The sequence below is a fragment of the Falco peregrinus genome, chromosome 11, assembly GCF_023634155.1.
Source record: "Falco peregrinus isolate bFalPer1 chromosome 11, bFalPer1.pri, whole genome shotgun sequence".
In the NCBI taxonomy this organism is placed as follows: Eukaryota; Metazoa; Chordata; class Aves; order Falconiformes; family Falconidae; genus Falco; species Falco peregrinus.
The window spans coordinates 7582084-7602302 of NC_073731.1; the positions used below are offsets into that span (position 1 = coordinate 7582084).

The 20219-nt window shown below is 37.9% G+C and overlaps 1 protein-coding gene across 3 annotated transcripts in view; it reads right to left on the reverse strand.

The window, feature by feature from the left end:
- Nucleotides 1-7008: 7008 nt before the first annotated feature.
- The window catches only part of ESF1 (ESF1 nucleolar pre-rRNA processing protein homolog), a 34885-nt gene continuing 21674 nt past the window's right edge, over nucleotides 7009-20219 (reverse strand). For all 3 annotated transcript variants that reach the window (XM_055816096.1, XM_013300136.3, XM_005238603.4), the window contains 5 exons: nucleotides 16228-16349; nucleotides 14780-14870; nucleotides 9505-9572; nucleotides 8528-8674; nucleotides 7009-7953 (listed from right to left, as the gene is read on the reverse strand). In XM_055816096.1, coding sequence (XP_055672071.1) covers nucleotides 7654-7953; nucleotides 8528-8674; nucleotides 9505-9572; nucleotides 14780-14870; nucleotides 16228-16349 — 728 coding nt within the window. In that variant the 3' untranslated portion in view covers nucleotides 7009-7653. The remainder of the gene's footprint in view (nucleotides 7954-8527; nucleotides 8675-9504; nucleotides 9573-14779; nucleotides 14871-16227; nucleotides 16350-20219) is intronic.

A 20219-nucleotide genomic window follows, 5' to 3' on the forward strand; every position in this document is an offset into this window, starting at 1 on the left:
GAAACCATTTGATACTTTTGCTAGTTACAACTCATCCAAGACTGCTGGATTTTCATTTATAAGAAAACATAACTTCATTAAGAAACCTGTAGTGAAGTAATTATTCAGCTGCTCCACTTCAAGGCATACTAGAATTTGGAGTTGGAGGTGCTAAGCTGTGGCCCTCAGGTGCAGTGACAGAATATTCAATTTAATAGTAAAAGACAAGAAAGACAGGCTTTTCAGCACGGCTTAGGTCTCCTTTTTAGTAATTCTTTAGCTTCTTGCGGGGCACCAGAGAGCCGCTTTGAAAAAAGAGATCCCGACCTCACAAAACCACTCTGTCTTTGCTTCACAAAAGGAGGCATTCCTGGCAACAAAGAGCTGAACCTCTGGCTTGAGAGGTTTCAGTGCCTTCGGACACCTGGTAAGGACACAGATGCTGAGAAAAGGCTATAGAAGAGAAGACTCACATCCCTCTCCTATCTCTTTTGACCCAGATGAAAGGACAACCTTCAACAATCAATTCAAGACAAACTTGGCACTTAAAAGAATTTGTCTGGGAAGTGGCTATGTGGGGGAAAAAAGAAAAGAGAAGGGAACAACAAAAAAGGCAAGCACGAAATGTATTGACCATTGCCCTATATTGACCATTCCAGTTTCATTTAGGAACTTTGTAGAAATGACTTGCAACAGAGAAAGCAGCCGAATGCACCAAGTACAACAGGAACTGTTAACTGAATGATTGCTTGCAAAAAGAGAATTAGCATCTCAAGGCCATTGTAAAGGCTGGAATCAATCTGCTCAGATACCACATTATTAATCCCCCTGAAAGACTGGCTGATCTTTGCAGGTAGCATAAATAAGCCTGCAGTCTTCTACAGGCATGCTTGTTTCCTCTGCATATGAAAAGGCCCCTTCTTTGACTTGCAGCCAGTAAAATAATGTTTTTTCCAGATAATGAGCCACTTCACATGAGGAAAATACTCTAGCATCCTGGACCTGTCTAAACAGCATTCCACATACTCCCGGCTGCTCAACACCCACACACAGTTATTTCCAACACTTGTTCCATCGCACCTCAAAAAACTTCAGCTCGGTGCGATTGCGATCTTCTCTCAGCCAGCTTTCACAGTTGTAACTCGATGGGGGCCAAATCATAAGACACAGGACTTTTGAGAAACGAAACTTAAAATATGTATTCATCAGCTGTTGCCAAAATAATCACTAGCAGTAAATCCCCGCAAGGTTTTGTCTTTATTCCTTAAAGATGGAAAGTGAGTTATATGTGTACTGGGTACGTACTGGCCATTGTAGCAGGATAGTCATCTCCTCATCCACCGCTCTGGGAAGCCAGGACTCACAGAACAGTGGTTTTCAGAGTCAGAGATCATTTCTCCTCACACCCACACAAAGCATGCTGCAGATTTAAATACGACAATTTAAAAGTACATATTTTGGAAAAACAGGCCAAGCTGGTGACTAAGTAAATCCTGGACTAAGTTTTCTCCACATGTTTTATCATCTCATTATTTTTATGGGGTTTGACCTGCACGGTTGCTTTCTGCAGCTCTCCGTGGGTAACGATTTAAGTCCAAACCAAAGTTGTTTTATTGCACTCAAGGTATGATACAATTTCAGCAGGGCAGTCTTCACAACTTCCTCCTCTTCAGATTCTGGGGTACTGATCCAACTGCAACAAAGAGAGCTCAGGATACTCAAGTTCACTATGAAGCTTTAAGAATAATTGGCAAAATTATTCTCATCTTGGGGAAGTTCTGATCTTCAGGATGTAAAAGGAGAACACCACCCATTCTCACCCCTCAGACTAGCTCACGAGCTCGATCAGCAAATTCACGTTTCGGAGAGATTGAGATTGGTACAAAAACCAGTGCAGGTTTATATTAGGACAGAATTTGCAGTTTTAAACTACATCTCTTTTAATACGTGATTTAAGTTCATCACCCTTCTCCAATATATTGGTACCTTTTGCCTTTCCAAAGGTTTGACTCACAGCAAAGTAAAGCAGCCATTCTGTGATGCATCTTTACTTACCAAGGGAACTTGCTTTGCTGTCAAATGTAAATCTTGGGCCTCTTAAGAAAACCAGCTAGCTTTAGCGATAAGATTTATATTCCTTTTACGTGCCATTGGTCTGCTACACCTGTTTTGACATTAATACAAGAGCGCTGCAAGTAACTCTGTAGCTGTCACTTTGTGCAGCATCCCTTTGGCTCAGTAAATTCCGGCGAGGGCCATGCGTGGCATGCTGCCATTCGCTGCTAACAGTTCGGACATGCACTCAAGTGGTCAGTCTGGTCTGCTGGATTGAGAGGGTGCTGACCCATCTGTGAGGCAGATGGGCTTCCACGGAGCATAAGGGTTGTGGGTTTTATTTAATGATAATAAAATAAAATTAAAACCCTGCTAACAAAACAGTTATTTTGCAAAGTCAAGCACTTGGACACCAAAATACAGAATAATGAAAACTGCTTCCTTTCATGGCATTATAATGTCAGACTACAGCTTGAAGAAAAGCATCCATTCATCTAACTGAAACAAATGCCAAAGCTGATTTCACATGTACTATGCTTGATTTTCTCTCTGACATGGTTTTTGGTTCCTAGGCATTTATATTTAGTTTTGTCATACAAAACTCGTGTATGAGAAACCTGCAAAAATCCCAAAACCAAACCACCAAAAAAGCTGAACTTGTGGTTGGTTTGGGAACTGCTGACCTTCTTTCCCACCTCTGGGCATAAGGACACCTTTCAGAACAACTGTAGGTCAACACCAGAGGCGTTGTTCATCACAGCTCATCTTCTCAGGCTCTCTCCCTGCTAGTGCTGCTGTCATTACTTTTCCAGAACTCTTTCAGTAAAAAGACCAATGGCTCAGGCTGTCCTGCCCTGCCCCAAAATTCTCCTAAAGCCCATGGCATCTGTTCTCAGGGCAGCTCACACACCCGCTCCCTCTTTGAGTGCCCTGGTATTAACCTAAGGGGGAAAGCAGGCAGGGGAAGGAGGAATTGAAGCAGCTTATGCTTAGGGGAGGGGGTTGCACTCCACAGAAATTATTTTAACTCGTCACCTGTAGAAGTCACAGCCACCCTAAAACATTCCCTTTGCTATTCTTAGTCCTTTTGCTAACCACTTCTGTTCAGACTTCTATTTTCCACAGTCAAACTGCCAACCCATTTGAGCAGTGGTTCAGCCACACACGTTGCTGACTGCAACGGGCAGTTTTTCTTTTCAGAATTATAATGTCGGTCTTTGACTCATGCTGTCGGAAGTCAATACAAACCTCATCTGCCTCAGTTGTCCTTTCCCTCCTTCCTCACTCCAGAAGGATAAAAAGAGAAAGGTCTAAGTGCATTGGGCTGGATTTCAGTGCAAAGCCAAGGGATTTGTGCAGTGCCAAGGAGCGCACGGGATGCAGTCCAAGAGCATTTGCCCACGACAACGTGGCAACCAGCCTTTGGATCGGGTGTCTCCGAGAATGGGACAGAAGGAGATTTGCCAGTGTGCTCACTGGAGGCTAGAAGCAATGTTGTTTAAAACTTGCATAGTCTCAGATGGCTGAAATAGAGCTGGAACAGTACTGAGTAGGGATTGCTCATATGCTAGTGATGAGGAGGATGTAAAGTAATAATGACCTTAAGTGACATTAATCTAGATTGGATCCAGAACCCAGACAAAAATACTCCCATTTGTAACACGGTATGTCAAGCACAGAAAGAAAAATACAAGACAAGACCTTTCTACCACCTTGTCTTGCTTTTTACAGGAATACAGTAACATAATCCTGTGCATGAAAAGGTACATTTTTAAGACTGCAACCTTCCTAATGTAAAGTATTGTATGAAATAATGACAATTACTGTGCTATCAGAACTACTACTTTTGCTGTTCTTATCATAGCTACAAAACTGAAGCATTTAGCTCATGACTTAAGACAAGTGCAAAACAACCTAACCACTCTAGTAGTTTGAAATATATATCACATATAACATAAGTTTTTAAGACTTTTATTAAGAAAAAAATCCACAGTATTTTGGTTGGATTTTGTTTGCTAAAAAAGCACATTACAGCACAACTTACTGTTATTTTTGGACACTATTAAAATATGAAATGAACAAAAAGCCAACTTGCTATTAATTGGAAATAATACATTTAATTTTTAGAAGAAAGGAATAATAGAAAACATACGTGGCTCTTCATCTCTGGTTGTCTGATCTTTCTCAGTTTTTAAATAAATCAAACCCTCTTGTGATTTCCACTTGTAATATTAGATCTTTAAATGTCTGGCTTACACTCTAGCATGAGCTCTGATGGCTGCCAACTTGGAGACAAACTACTTTATACCAGACCTCCATAAGTTGCTAGAAAAATTAGTTCTGTCTCACTTTTAACAGTCCTGTTTTTTGAGGTTGTTTTTTTTTTTTACTTAATTGCCATCAGGTTTGCTGGTTACATGGCATTTAGTGAAAGGGAGAAATAAAAATCATATTTTAAAGTTCAGAGGTTAGAATTTCCAGATCCTATTTTCATGTTTAAAAGGATGAGATGGTCAAAAACATCCTTTGTTTTGTTTACACCAAGACCAATGAATTGCAAGGAATTCTAGATGAGACATGACCACTTCTTATCAGACTTAGAAGATACGCTTCTCCTGAAAACACAGAAAGAAATCACTCCAGATTTTGTTAGTATTGTTCTGGAGTTATAGAGATTAGATGATGGGCTTTGAGCCATTAGGACATAGTAAGTAATTATTTGATTTTTTAAAAAAAGTCGGGGGGTGGGGAAGAGAGGCTCTAGACCTAATCATTTTACAAACAGACAAAAAATTTCCCATCTAAGATGCATGCTGGGACAGATCCTGCAGTTCTTCCCAACCAAGATGCCCCCCCTTCAGGACTCAGCAACTTGAGAACAAAAACAACAATAAAAAGAACATCTGGTGAGTTAAAATTATCATACATTAAACATTTAAATGATACCCAACACACATTACCACACAGCAAAATATTTTTTTCAACCAATAGTTAAAATCACTGTCAAGTCTGCCTTCATAATTTTTGTGCATTTTGTCTTGCTATGACTCCCAAGTACAGGCTAGGCTTCCTAAATGGAAGAAAGAAGGTAGCCAGCACATGTGCATGTAAGAAAAGACACAGCATAACTTACACCGTCTTCATTTCAATAAGAATTCATCACTATTTATGACTTTATAATTTTATAATCATTTTTTGTTCAATCAGTTCTCCAGCAAAGTTACTGTAAAGGACAGATGCATTGAAGTAGTACAGAAGTTCTGTTGGATAGTTTTGGACCCATGAGTCATTCAGCGTAGCTGGGCATTCCAGAGGAGCGGAGATTCACTGACGCCACAGATTTTCCAATAAAGTTATAAAAGCACCGAGCCAAAAAGAAAAGCACTGGTAATTTAAGTGACTCAACTACTGCCAGGAAGTCAAACACAGCAGACTATGCCTACTGCTAGTGCACAAGCCAGGACACTCCTCTGTAAGAACACGCACATCAAATGCATCAAAACAGAAGTATCTGGTAGAACTTGGCAGGGTTAGATTAAGACACAGTACAGTTTGTTGCCTTTCATCCCCCACCAAATTTGCTTTTTCATACAAATTATTAAACAAAATTAAGGGAGACTGTGGACTTGCTATTAGAACAGCGTTTGCTGGTGCACCAACACAGAATGACACTTTCTGTTGTTGCTACAGCTACAAAATGGTGCTTTCACAAAGTAAGTACCTACGACCGTGAGTCCTACCCACGCTGTATTTCTGAAAGAAAAAGAACAGTTATGAACGTACCTGCTTCCCCGCTGACAAGGTGTAATATTCTAAGTGCACCGTTGCCATCTCCTGTCACTGGCCACTGTCAGGGATCAGATGCTGGGCTAGGTGGGTCCTTCATTTGACTTGCATTTCTGTTCAGACCTTTCACTTTTGTTCTCAGCTTTCCAGTCTTCCACACACTTTGTACATAAACACTTGCCCTTCCGTCACCATATCCTAGTTCTAACTCTCGTTCACTTCAAGCTACTACCCCTAGTGCATTTCATATGCCTACAAAATATATGCCATGCAATGAACCACACGTAGAAAAAATCTGTACAAATACATGGTGTGCCTAAATTTTATCCTTTCAGCTTGGTGTCACTGCTCTGGCACCTGGAAATCATACCATAGGTGCCAGTCTTAAGTAACTGCATTGCAGACAGACAACTACTTAGTTTTCCATGCTGCAAATTTTATTCTAAAATTAATATGATCTTTCATTATTGGGGAGGCTTGTCTCCTCATCCACTGTCTGTCTCAGATGCATAAATGTACATTTTATCACTTTCGTATGACACAACAGTTTCTTAAGTAGTAACGATTGGTTCTCCTGTTTGATGCAGGGATGCTTCCCTTGGTGGAAAACTCTTTGTTTCCCAAAGCATCTTTCTTCATAAATTCATTGTCTTGCTGAATATCACTATGCTGTTCTCCACTGTATACCCATGTTCAGAAGCTTCCTGCCACTTCCAGTAGGATGTTTCAGAAATTAACAATACCTCTTTAAAATTACAAATTGCCTTTCAGCTCCTTGTTTCTAACTTTTTAGTTCTTTTTTTGATACAATGTTGTATTTCCATTAGAGCTGATACAGCAAACACTTAAAAAAAACCACCCAAAAAACTCTAACCCAACCCCAAACTTAAAGACAAATCAATCCCCACACTCCAGGGACGAAAGATCATTTTCTACCTATTGTATTTTCCCTGCACCACTGATACCTTCATCACGAACACTAATAACATGGCCAAACAACAGGGTTTCTAAAATTGTATCATCTAGATCTAGCTTTTATTTCTCTCTTGCTTTTAATACTTGCAATGATGGAAGATCTTATATAAGTCTAACTAAATTAATGGGAATGCAATATTAATAGCAAGAAGTTTAATGTTGACATAATTTCATTCAGGCGCAGAACACCACCACACAGCTAAGTATCCAAAATTCCTTCGGGCCAATTTAAACCATTTATTTCCAACATATATTAATGAAACACCTCTAAATGGCAGTATTTCCATTAATTAGTTCTGTTATCCAGGAAGTCTTAAAAGTATTTAGAGGAGAAATTAGTGAAGGATATATGCAATCTTTTAAAATGTACAGAAAACCTGTATACAAAATTTCTTCAATTTTTGGTTACAATACCACCTTGTTTATCAACAGAAATATGTTTTACAGACTTCTGTGGAATTAAAAACTTTAAGACCCTTTAGTCTCAGCAATAAATCTCTGCAGAAGTTATTTATAAATTACAGCCATAATTATGACTACTTTTTGTAGCCATCTTCAGCATTTTTGTTATCTTTAAGAGACAGCATGATACTAAAGAAACAGCCCCAAACCCACCAATTCCTTACTTACTTTTTTGTACTATTACTGGAAATCTACACCTTGAAAATACGTATTTGTTGTGGCAGAAGAAAAGACTGATTATCGCTCTAGTTACTTCAGTACTCACCACCATAATTAAGTGACTTCTCAGAAAATTTTAGGTGGATGGGAATCAGAGCAGGCTGTAGTAACTTTAATAGGTGTCGCCAGGTATAAGAATGGAACTAACGTCAACTTCTGAGTAAAACTGAAGTTTAGTTATTTCAATTTTTGCTTTTTCCTTGCCTGAAACTCTTCAGTTTTATTTTTGACAGATTTTATTAGCATTGATAAAGCAGGATCTATGCCTTTCTTAGCAACATCTCCTTTCTTTGCCATCTTGTTCTCCTGCCCCTTGCTTGCCTCCTTAAGATCTCGCTCCTTTTCTTCTCTTCGGCGAGCTTTTTCTTCCAAGATCTTTTCTACTGCTTTTGTCTTCTTGAAATTTGGATCTGAAGGATCCAAATTGAACAGGGGAGAAGTAAACATAGCTTGGAATCTTGTGTCAGCAACATTTACCTGAAGGGAGAAAAGGAGTATTTAGTTTAGATAACTTTTACCCATGATAGCAAAGCTTTCAAACACAGTAAAATACGAGCTGCTTAGGGAGTCATAGCTCGTGAGATTGTTCACCATTCCTGGAAGTGCTCCAGTCACAGAATCCCAGCGAGTGTGAGGTAAAGAGCCAGAAGATTGGTAAAACAGACAAGTGAACACTTGTACAAATCCTGTACGTGCCTCTATTGGCAGACCAAGGAAAGGTTCATTGTCAAGAACCAACCGGGGCAAAAGCAGCAGTGGATAACCATCAGAACAAACACACCAAGGAGTATATTAGGCAACAAGATGTACAAGGCCTTGCATAAATAGCACCTTGTTGCCTTACACAGAGTTTAAGTCTGTTTCCTTCAACACTGTGTCAGTATATTTCTTGCTTTTTGAAAACAACCTTGAACTCCCTGAAAATGTATATCTAGCTCTTCTCCTTCAGAGTAGGGGAGGAGAAGGATATGAAAAAACCAAAATTGTCCTGAAAATAATTGATATTAACAACAGTTCTAGCTGAGCCTTAAAATCAGGAGTATACCATTACCTGGAAGTCATCTTCTAGTAATTCTTTCTTCTTCATTAAGAGTTTCTTTTTCCTCTTGCTCAAATTCTGTTGTTCTACAATCTTTTTATAATTAAAATGTTTTCTGGCGTCATCCTCATCATCCATCATAAGTAGGGCCATTTCAGCCTGTTACAAAATAAGATAGTCCATGTACACAATGAAATTAAGTTTCCTACAACAAATGTAACAACTCATTAATGAAGTCTGTATGAGCTGACACACACATAAATGAGTTGAAACAGGGTTGTCAGGGCAGTATTATTCCATCCATAAGAATGTTCTTTTAACATTTAACATATAGAAGTTGATTTCCTTTTTATTAGATATAAAATAAATGCAAATACCCACATTCAACTTTCAAACATACTAATAATATAATCTGGAAATTGCACACCTTAACTTTGAAATCACAATTTTATATTGATATCTATACAGCAAAATAAAAATTAACATGTAAGAATTCAATAAATTATTTAGCTAACTTGTCCTGAGGAAGAATGAAAAACAAGCATGCAATACCAAACAACTCAGTCTTCAAAGTTAAAAGTCTACAGGACAATTTTTTGACACACAGATATTTCATACAGTGCTGACGTTAGGGGTAAATGTTGAGCACCACGCAACATGAAAACTTACTGTGGCAGCTTTAAAGCCAGAGGGACTATCAGCTCAACCAGTATGACTTCTGTGCCCTCACATTTCAGTGCTGCCTATCCCTGCTGTGTTCAACTGTCCCAGAAAGGTAGCCTGGTGTAATCTTAAAGACATCAAGTCATGTGCCACCTACCATTTTTCTTGTGTAGTTCTTGTTCCAACAGCTCTCGCTATTAAAATTATACAATTCTATTCTATTGCCATCCTATGGAATTCAGTAGTTCCACTCACAAACATAGCAAATATTTACAGAATTCAGGCAATGCAACATCTGTAATTCTTAACATCTTAAACCACTTTACCTTCTGTCTTTCAACTTCATCTTCATCTTCTGAGGTACTTTCAACAGATTCTGGCTTCTTCTTTACACCTGAGTGCAAATATAATATATGATTAAACATGTTTATTCAAGTTTATTCATGATAACATAATTTACTGATGAATAGAACCTCTAAGTGCATCTCATTTTCTTGTAATCAATACTTAAGTGTCAGATGCCGGAAAAAGGCTGAAAAGTTAAGAAAAGCCAGCTAGACCTAAAGCAATAACAATCCACTGAATATTTGTTTCAGGAGGCAGCAATATTCAAATGGCATAAACAAATCAACAACAAAGAACAGTTAGAAAAAATGGGTTTACTGTGTTTTTCATAGAGCCATAGAGAGAAGTATCACAACAGTGCAGGCAAGCACATGACATCACTCCACTCCCAGGGTGTTTTAAAGAGATATTAGCTTATATACTTATAAATGTAATTGAAGTGTTCTGCAGTTCTCAAATTGCTCGTTCTTTCTACTTAAGTAGACAACAAAGTACATACTTTAGAATAAACGGCAAATGTGCACCTCTTCTCTGTACCCAGAATACAAGTCCGGCAGATGAGTAAGAATTCATCAGTTAAAAAAAAAAAAAAAAAGAAAAAGAAAAAAGAAAAAAAAAAAGAAAGGGAAAAACAGTTCTAGCACTAAAAACCCTCACAAAAAAGACCTGAACAAAATCAAGGTAATTAAAATATGAGTGACTATTCAGATCGAATACTCTTCTGATGAAGCTCTCTTACTCTCTCAGAATTTACTTTAGATACGCAGCGCTGATTAGGCAGACATAATGGATAGTAACAGCATAAGACATTAGTCAAACATAACTTTTAATGAAAACAGATCCATTTATAAATCCTACAAAATCAAGTTACTCTCTTTGGAATGCCTGTAGATCTTGATCAAGAAGGAGCAGGAAAAGCAGAAGGTTTCCTGACCTGAACCACATACTCTGACCTTTGAGCTTGGAATTACATTCCCAGGCAATTTATTACAGTCCACTGGGGGTACTCTTAAGGAAGGTATTTGGCTCCATTTTGTTAAGCCAGATTTGTAGTCAGACTAAAAGTACAAACATGCCAGAAAAACGTCAAGTTATATCACTAAGTATACTCTGGAACAGGACACGTTCCTTGAAGTACATTTTTTCTCCTTTGACTATTCTCTTGACTATTTCTAAATGGATTCCAAGCTGGAAATGGATTTCTAGAAGAAACAAACCACCAGCACCAAAAAATAAACTATCCAGATGCACAATGTCATCAGCTTAAGAACTGTTGATTTAGTAGTTCCAGAAAATGTGCAGGAAAATCAGATACAGACATAATATTGTTAACCTAACCTGCACAATTTATGTTAATATGTAGAAGGGAGAAATAAATGTCTTATGTAAGACTTCAACAACTATGAAATCTTTTGTATCTTCCCAGAACTGGCTAAACTACAGACAAGGAATCAGAGGTATGAATTGGAGACAACTGTTCTAGAAGCTAAATCAGTAAATCCCTTTGCCTTTCCACCCATGCCCCACAGAAGGGGCCCTCAAGTCATCTTCCTTCATCTTTCACTATATGTAGAATCACAGAATTGAAGATAGTTTAGCTTTATGCCTTCAAAGACTTCTGTTGCTGCAGATGGAGGTGAACCAGGAACTAGTATTAAACTAAGCTCTTTTCCATGAAAATCAATCAATCAATCAATCAGTCTTTCTTACTATGACACTATGCAACTAATAAAACCAGCTTGGGGCCTAAAAATCACACTTAGCACTAAAAATTCTCCATCAGACTGAAAACAGTTCCGAATTCACAAATGCATCATTTTCTATCTTTTTTAACATACTCCTGACACAGCGCCTCTTCCCACATACATTCTGGAAGTCCCCCCCCCACCATTTTTGCACACTTATGAATGTAAAACCTATGATAAAAGGCTTTCCCAAATGACTGCAAAACCTCCGATTTCCCCTAGTACCTAATCCCCACTGCCATCTTTAAAACAGATTTGTTCCACCTTACAGCAGCAGATACTTGTCTTCAATGCTATGCGAATGTGATAGCTGCCACCAGCCAGTGAGAAAAGCTTCAAGTCTCTGCTGCAACCCCCCCTCAGGCTGCCACTCAGCTCTTTCTCAGCTCAAGAATCCAGTCTGCAACATTCATTTTGCACATCAACTTTCCAGTGCTAACAGTAAAAGCTAATCACAGTTTTGATATTTCAAACACAGAGATCGACCCCAGACCAAAAACTTCTCTCACAAGACCTCTTACCTGTCTCATTCAGAAGCCTGAAAGTTGGTCTCAAAAGCCTTGCAAAGACAGACAGTAAATAAATCAGTAACACAGCTGAGACCTTTATCTTCCCAGTACAGGTTCTACAACTGTACTAAGCTTTTGCTGTTAACCTCTTAATGTCCCCGCAGTCGTACTGCTACCATCTAGCATTAAGAAACCATCAATTCTTACATATATCATAAATTAGACCATCAGAAGGCATCAAAAAGTTTGGAACCTATAGGAGTTATTCCTCAAAGAACGATCAATAGAAAGTATGTTTAATAGTCTATAAAGTGTTCTGCAACTGCTGAGTGAACTCCAAAAGCAGGACATTGCTCCCATGTTAATGAGCAATTACACTATTCAGTTATTAATCTTCCAACACTTCAAGCTACAAAAGTCGTTCTATCTTACACGAACCTGTTCTGAGACCCTGCAGAAACAGATGCAGTAAGACTGAAACTGGCCAGGCCAAATGAAGCTGTATAACACTTTTTGAAATAGGTGCATCCATGTAAAACGAGTAACAAACTATTCTTTTTCTTGATAATATCAAACTAGAATCAAGCTTCTGCAATGCAACATCGAGGCTCATACAGATGAAGCATTTTACATTTTAGCTTGTGGTACTATTGAAAATCCACAGAGGCACTATGCACAGATGAAAACTTTGTGCAAAGCAACCACTGTCATGAATTTCATGAGTGCTAATCTGCACACACCTGCACCCTGTGCAGACTCTCTTTGGGCATAGCAGGAACAAAGAATTTGCTCTACCTTGCCTCTCCCAAGAGGAAGCATCTACAGTACAAGAATCACTGCCTGCTTTACAAACAGTTCTCAAAAACAAAGACAAACCTGATGAATACACACTCGAGTAGACTTCCCATAATTTCCAGTTTTCAAATTTGTGAGGCCCTTTGTCTAACAGCTTCTTACACTCTTTCATTTGCCTAAGCTTGACAAAAACTTAATTTATACAAGACCCATACACACTATGGTCAACAAGTGAATCCAGCAAGGGAGCAAATACACCACTGCAAAACCCTAACAGTACTACTGCGTCCTCCCAGTTTCTGCACTGGTCCACCTGAGTCGTGAGCATATCCCAAAGTCACATGCTTCTTCAGCATAATCTAAGATCATCTGACAGTCAGTTTAAGGGACAAATTTCAATTTTTCAGGGGAATTGTGGAAGGCTTATGAAAAATTACAGTCATTCAAGTTGTATACTGTCTGTACCCTAGATAGAAAATTGGCAGAGTTACAGCCTAGTTCAAAGAAGATTGCAACCCATTTTCCCCAACTGGATAAGCTAGCTGTGCTTAAAAGCAACCCCAGCTATGAGACAGGCTGTTCTGGGTAAACTTGGTGAAAGCCAGACAAAATTGTGCTGTGTAATCATTGTTAAAATGTCAACTGGCTTGCAGCCAGCCACTGTACTCTCCCTTTAAAACCTCTGCAGGGCTAGCCACATTCTGGTTTTCTCCTGTTTCTCAGCAGATTATCAGTAATCTTGCAGAAAAAAGCTTCACTTTCTTAACCTTTATGTCTATTATACTATGCTCAAAGACTCCAGGAACACTAAAAGCCTATCCTCCAGACAAGAATCTGCAGATAAGACTGTTCTCTGCCGAGCCCCTCCATGACACAAAGAACTACTTATATAATGCAGAAGAAAACATTATTTCAGAGATTTTACATAGAACGTTGAAACATCCATTATTAATATGAGAGTACTTACACGATCTTGTTATTAAAGAAAAATTAAAAAAGGGGTGGAAGGAATGGCATCTTTACAGTGAGTTCTGAAAAAAAACTATATACAACTTGCCAGGATAGCATGGCAGAAAACAGCATTGCATGACACCTTAAATTGCACTATTTTCTGTAAAACATGGGTAGGACTTACCCTACTGTTTGGTACTTCTGACTATTAACACATACATATAAGCACAGTAAGACACAAAGTCGTCTAGGTTTTGCTTTTGAATTATTTATTTTCTCCTAATACAAACTTCAAACCACCACGACAGAAGAAGCCTATGCCGACTGGTATCAAATTAACAGTAATGTATTCTGTTTAAATGGAACTTTGATCTGCACTGCTACGTTGAAAGAAAACCCAATGAAAACAACAGACTGGTAATATTTGTAAATCTGTTGCTACCTTTTTTGTGTTTGATTGCTTGTTTTCTTTCTTCTCCCCCCCCTCCCTCTTTTTTCTTCTTTTAATATACAATAGCATGGAACACCCTTAGGTTTAGGCCCCCAAAAGCACGGAAAGCCAGCTCACTTTAAGCCTTACGCTTACTGATTATCCCTACCTTAGGATTTTAACCAGCAAAATCACACTCAAAATAAATTTACTATTACCACAGCAAAAGCTAACTTAAACATCAGACTAAAAAGCTTGTAAAAAAAGTATCCTAAAAATCTAAACTGGACAAGTTATTTCCTAAAATATTACATTTTACTGTTTGGGCTTCTAGGTAGCCAGAGTACACTAGTAAAAACATGTATGAGTGTAACAGAAAAGAAATTTGATTTCTTCTGAAAGACAACTTTGTTTATGATGCAAAAACATCTGACATTTTTGCAACGGACCCAAACTTCACAGGGACCCATATATATCTGGCTCCTCCTATATAAAAGGAAACAGGCTTCAAAGGCAATCAGGTTCTTTTCTTTGGAATATTTAGGGGTGCAGATGGTCAGTTTGTTTTTAACAGCCATCCCCAGAATTTGGCTACATAATGTTCTCTGGTGAAAGCTAAAAGAACAATGTTCCCTACCATTCCACACACCACAATATGCATAATTTCACAAGCACAGCAGCTGCAAATGGCACCTACGGAAATGGCACCTAGTTTATTTCATTCTGAACATGCTATTTCTGCATTTACTCTATCCCAACTTGTTTTGAAAGCTCATTATTTGAAGAAAGGGCAGACATATTCCAGTGGTCACCTGTCTTGACCCACCTGTTTTCTCAAGTTCTTCAGCAAAATATGGATCGTTGAGATCAACATCAGATGGAAGCTCATCTTCACTCTGTTCTCTCTCAGCAGTAGCCTGTAACAAAGCACAAACATTACTTCAATCAACATATATACTACTTAAGTTTCACTGCAATTAGATGTTCCTTCTGTTAGTAACTATGAAGATGAAAACTGAAATACTGTATAATGAACATCATAAAACTACAATACACTAAAAATAGCTAGTAAAGACAAATCAACAATTTAAAAGTCTGTTTCACAGACTGAAAGCTTTTTATGTACCTGAAGAAGGGCTACTTGTATATTCCAAGAATCTTTATTAGATGTACCCACTAACTGTGATGCACTACCTAACCATACCAAAACATTACAGGATCACAGCATTGTTATGTCCTTACTTTATGTTCCACAAAAGCTCTACTTACTTGAGCAAGGAGCTTCATTTTCTGCTCCAAAAGTCAAAAAGACTGACTTCGGATTTAAAAGAAAGTATGTTATTACTGGAAGTACTCTGTTGTACACCTTGCCCCTTGACTCAAATTTATCAGACTAAACAAGAATACTATGCTAGCAAAAGTTGCTCTACTACCTAACTGTGCTACTTACTCTATTCAGAGCACTCATTTTCTGTAAGGTTTAGGAAGTTACTCAGCACATGCCAGTTAAAACTAACTGGAATGCACAGTGTAACTCAAGCCACAGAGATTGCTCTTAAAAACATTCTTCTGCAACACGAATTACACTCAGAGTAATTTAAGAATTTAGGGAAGCTAGATTCTGTATGCTACATGTTTGTTTTTTTTCTAGCAGATGCACAAACATTTAATTTATCTGCCTATTTCTGCACATTACTGCCACAGGAGTCAGTTACTTCACAATTACCTTCTGCGTGTGGAAAGATGAAGCAGCAGCAATTTTCACATTCCTATAGGACCATTTTGTTATTCACACAGAACTATTTACCAAATTCTCTTGCAATTTGAAATTTGAATAGTTCTTTGTGGCTATCAGTTCTTTGACGTTACACTTTTGGGAAACAAGTTTGTATCATTTTAGGCCAAAAATTCCCCAAGTAACAGTTACCATAACAACTCTGAACTGATAGGCGTAAAGGAGCAAAAAGACCCTTCCTAATGCATTCAAAAATGTAAATTAAAAACCAAATGCTGTTATGAGTCATTTATCTTCAAAGCAAGAGGCAGATAAAACAAATTTTGTGTAAGCATACATATGATCAGTAGTATCCTGCATATCCTTTTGCTCTAAGATTGATGAGGCACTCTCGGTCTCTCCACATGAGTGACCACTGCATATTCTAACCTTAAAACAGTACTGGAAGCTATCCAACTTTTTTAGCTTACCTAAACCAAACAATAACAGCAACTTAGGAAAACAAACAACTCCCCTCAAGCGGCCAATGCAAACATTACCTTTCTCTTTTTTTTTAGAATTCTTTTTTCTTTCTTCTTCTCTAGATATTTTTGCCATGGAGTTAAGTTATCCTTTCCTTCCAACCTGTTTTTGACCTTTTCTTCAGCAGTTTCTTTAAGGCCTAAACCAAAAAAAAGTATAAGTTAAAGAAATTATACGAATCTGATTGGTTTTTAAAAAATTAACTGCTTCCTCCTTTGTAAAATAATAATCTAGTTTTTCTTTAATGAGTCTGTGAAAACAACAAATATTGCTTAAAACAACATCTTTATAAATAAGATCACTTTACAGGATGTGTTTTTCCAAATGACACATTCCTTCAGTATATACAACACTCAGAAGAAGAGCTTGCTCATGTGATAATCTGATTCCCAAGACTCCTGCTATTCCTCAGAAAGGTCTCCCCTCCAGACATTAGACTGTGTAATCTATAGATGTCACTTTTTGAGGATGGGTACCACAATTAAAAAAAAACAAAAAACAACAACAGACATATACAGAGCCCTTATATTTAATGTACCTTCCTATACTTAGTTAAGACTCACAAAACCGCTTTGAATACAGTCCAGTCATTCCCATTTTTTGTGCACGGCAAAACAAAGTACAAAAGATGAAGTGACTTGACAACAATTCTGAAATGTTAAATCACTATCAGAATAATATAGGGTCATCTCATAGCTGGCTTAGCTGGTGCTGTCCATTTCACACAGAGATTATCTGTTGTTGCTCTATCAGTATGCCTTGCTCACGTGATAAAGGTTCTGTATTTAGCATCTCCATTGCTGAAACACTGCCTCTGTAATACTACTATAACAATGGTGCAGTATCTCTGATGGCCAGTGTATTTTTCATCCATCACTGTAAAAGAGAACAATAAGCTATTCTTTGAATAAATTAAAACTAAAAATAAATCCACAGCTAGAAAGCGCAGAAAAACCGTAAATAAAAAACCCCAATATTTTCTTGCATTATGTACTAATGTCATGATATGCATTAAGTTAAACTAGGCAGGCTATTTTCAAGTCATCTGGCCTTTTAAAGCTACTTAGTACCAGTCTGCTTTAACAACAGAAAACCATGTAAAATTAAAACCAGGACATACCCAGCACAACAGTAAACCTAGATTCAGAGTCAATGCTTAAGGTAAATAGCCTTTTTAAAAAAAATAAATAAAAAATTTGTTAACAAGAAGCAGATTAAGAGCACAGTCTACTTGAAAGATATCAGTCTCTCAAAGAAACAAACAAAATCTGAAATGTTTTATGTTATCACAGATCACCAGCTCATACTGTAATAACTCAAGAACAAAACAAAACAAAAGCCAGCAGCAAGAGAAATAAACCATCCTCTTACTTACTTAGCACACCAAGTTACCTAAAGCAATTTTTATACTTAGCAGCTATGTGAACTGAAAGATTGAAGGAGGAGAGTACCATTCTCTCACCAGATTCAGTGAGAAACAGTAACTATCAGACCATTAGCTCAGATCTGCACCTCTTCCATACCCTTTTGTTGTGAGCATGGTGTAAGAGAAGCCCTCAACTTTCTGGTTCTGACCTATCAAGAGCTGGGAAAGTGGCTACGTTTCTGAAGGAAGTTTCCTCTTTACTTTCAGAGCATGACAGTTTTCTGAGGGTCCTAGAAAAGTAAACCTCATAGAAGTGCAATATATCTGGCTCTACATGATTCTCACGTAACAGGATCAGACAAGTAAGTCTGGATATGCCAATTAGGTTTACATTAAATTCCATAATTTAGCACAGACTGCCACAGTTACAATGCCTAGCACTTAAAGCTGCATGCACAAATATATCGTAACTTTCAATTTAGCCTTTTTGCAAATATGCATTCTGAGTTTATCACATGATCCCATTTTACCTTTCCCAGAGTATCTTAACCATTTGACCTGTAGATTGCAAACACGTAACTACTCAATATTTTGTGATACTGTTTAATGTATAGCTAAGTTACTGAAATACACAGCAAAATTACCAAACAGAATTGAACCCTTCTCTAGAAACAGAATGGAGTTTTCTATATTATGTATCATTACAGTATTCAATGGTACAAAACATCACCTTAAAAAAGAATCCATTAAGTAACTGGAGCATCCCTATTTGACATTTAGAATATTTAAATCCAGAATAAGTACTTTATTTAAAAGCAATCTTCACTTTTTGGTGAAAAATTCCATACGCTTCAGGAATGCTTTTTCAAAAAGTCTTCAGATCACACAGCACTTGGATGTTATGAGAACAAATACTGATTTCAGATGCAGCCTATACACTTTCAGCTTCTTCTTCACAAGATGGACACTTGCAAAAGCAAAATTTCACCACGCAAAGAGATTTACTGACTTGCCTTGCAACACACTGGAGCAGAATTCAGTGACAGAAAGACAGAATCCACTTCCCTGGCAGGAGGCAACAGCCTGAGCAATGAAGTATTTTTCTCCTACCTGCAATTCCTTGTATCATTCACTACACTGGTTTTTTTTTTAACTTCTGTAACAAATGAGTCAGACATCCTATAGTTAACATCCTCTTTTATGGCATGACTGATGGGATCTTGGGAGCGTGTAGGAATCATGTTTCTCCTTCCCCCTCCAAGTCTGATGTTTGCTGTCTCTTCCCCAATTCTACTTGTTCTAATTGTCTCTCTTCAGCATCCCCTTCTTACCATCCCAGTCCAGCTCTCACCTAACCAAATCCTACTCTCCCATCCCTCATACCAGTTTTATTGCTTGGAAATTATACTTGGACCTCCCCAGATGCCCTAGCCTAGATCCCCTTCTTTCTCCCAACTCCCAGGTTTCTCAGTTGGCCAGTCCCCACTCCTCAACATTCCTTCCAGCTCTCCTCAGTAAAAAAGGAGCTGAAAACAGAGTTCATCATGGAAAAAATGGGCAGCTTTCAGGGACAGTTCTACCAGTCCTCAGAAAATCAGGCAGAACATTTTTCTGAAAAACTGCAAACACCAATTCCTGTTCTTGCGCTTGTCAACACTCCAAAAATAATTCAAAGGCTGGGGAGCTGGTTACAACATGTCTGAAACACAAAGTGTGGACAAGATCTAAAATCATATTAAACTATGCCTTTTAGGAAGAAAAAAGTAGAGAAAAAAATATGAAGTGTCCTTCCACTATCCTGTGAAGAAGCCAGGATTAACAGTAAGTGGCAAACCGTTACAACCACAAAAACTGGGTACTACACCAGCAAATAAATGCAGAGCCACAATAAAGGAAGGATATTGTATAGGTTCACTAAAAACGTGCCGCTAAGAAACCCTCTGTATTCATACAACAAAACCAAATATTTAGTTATTTCCAACTGTACACCTCTTCATCTCCAAACAAAAGCAGAGTCATCAGCTTCCCAGAAACTGAACTACTATTACTTTGCATATTGTTCTGCATACTTTTGTGGAAAAAATTACTGGCCAGGTAGCAACCTTGCAGATTCTCTCTGAAGACAGTAAATACTGAATTAAAAAAAAATACATGTCACATCTCCAGAAAAAAAAAGAAAAAAAAAAGAAAAAAAAAAAAAAAGACCCAAAATCGCAAAGGGGGTTACAAGATTTCTGATTTATTTGCCTGGAAAATGGAATCATTTGATCCATCTGGCACAGAAGGACTTGGAGGAAAATACAGCCCTTTCTTGTGGTATTTGGCAGTCTCATGAAAGGCATTAGAGTTTCTCCACAGATTAGAATGGCTTAGGAACTACTGTCCAGACCACTTCCCGAGAAGAAGAGAGTATTTAAGTGGTCAAAAGGCTTTTGATTGCAGAAGGGGAAAGGAATTGTCTACTTTAGGTGGAATTATTAACTGGCCATAGAAAAGGCTAATTTATGCCCTTATTGATATCATATTTTTTTAGACTAAATCAATCATACTAATTGTATTTAATCTTCACAAATAGGGACCAAGAAAAGGGGAAAAGGGTCATCTATGAGCATACAACTAAATCATACCTGAGCTAAAGGATTA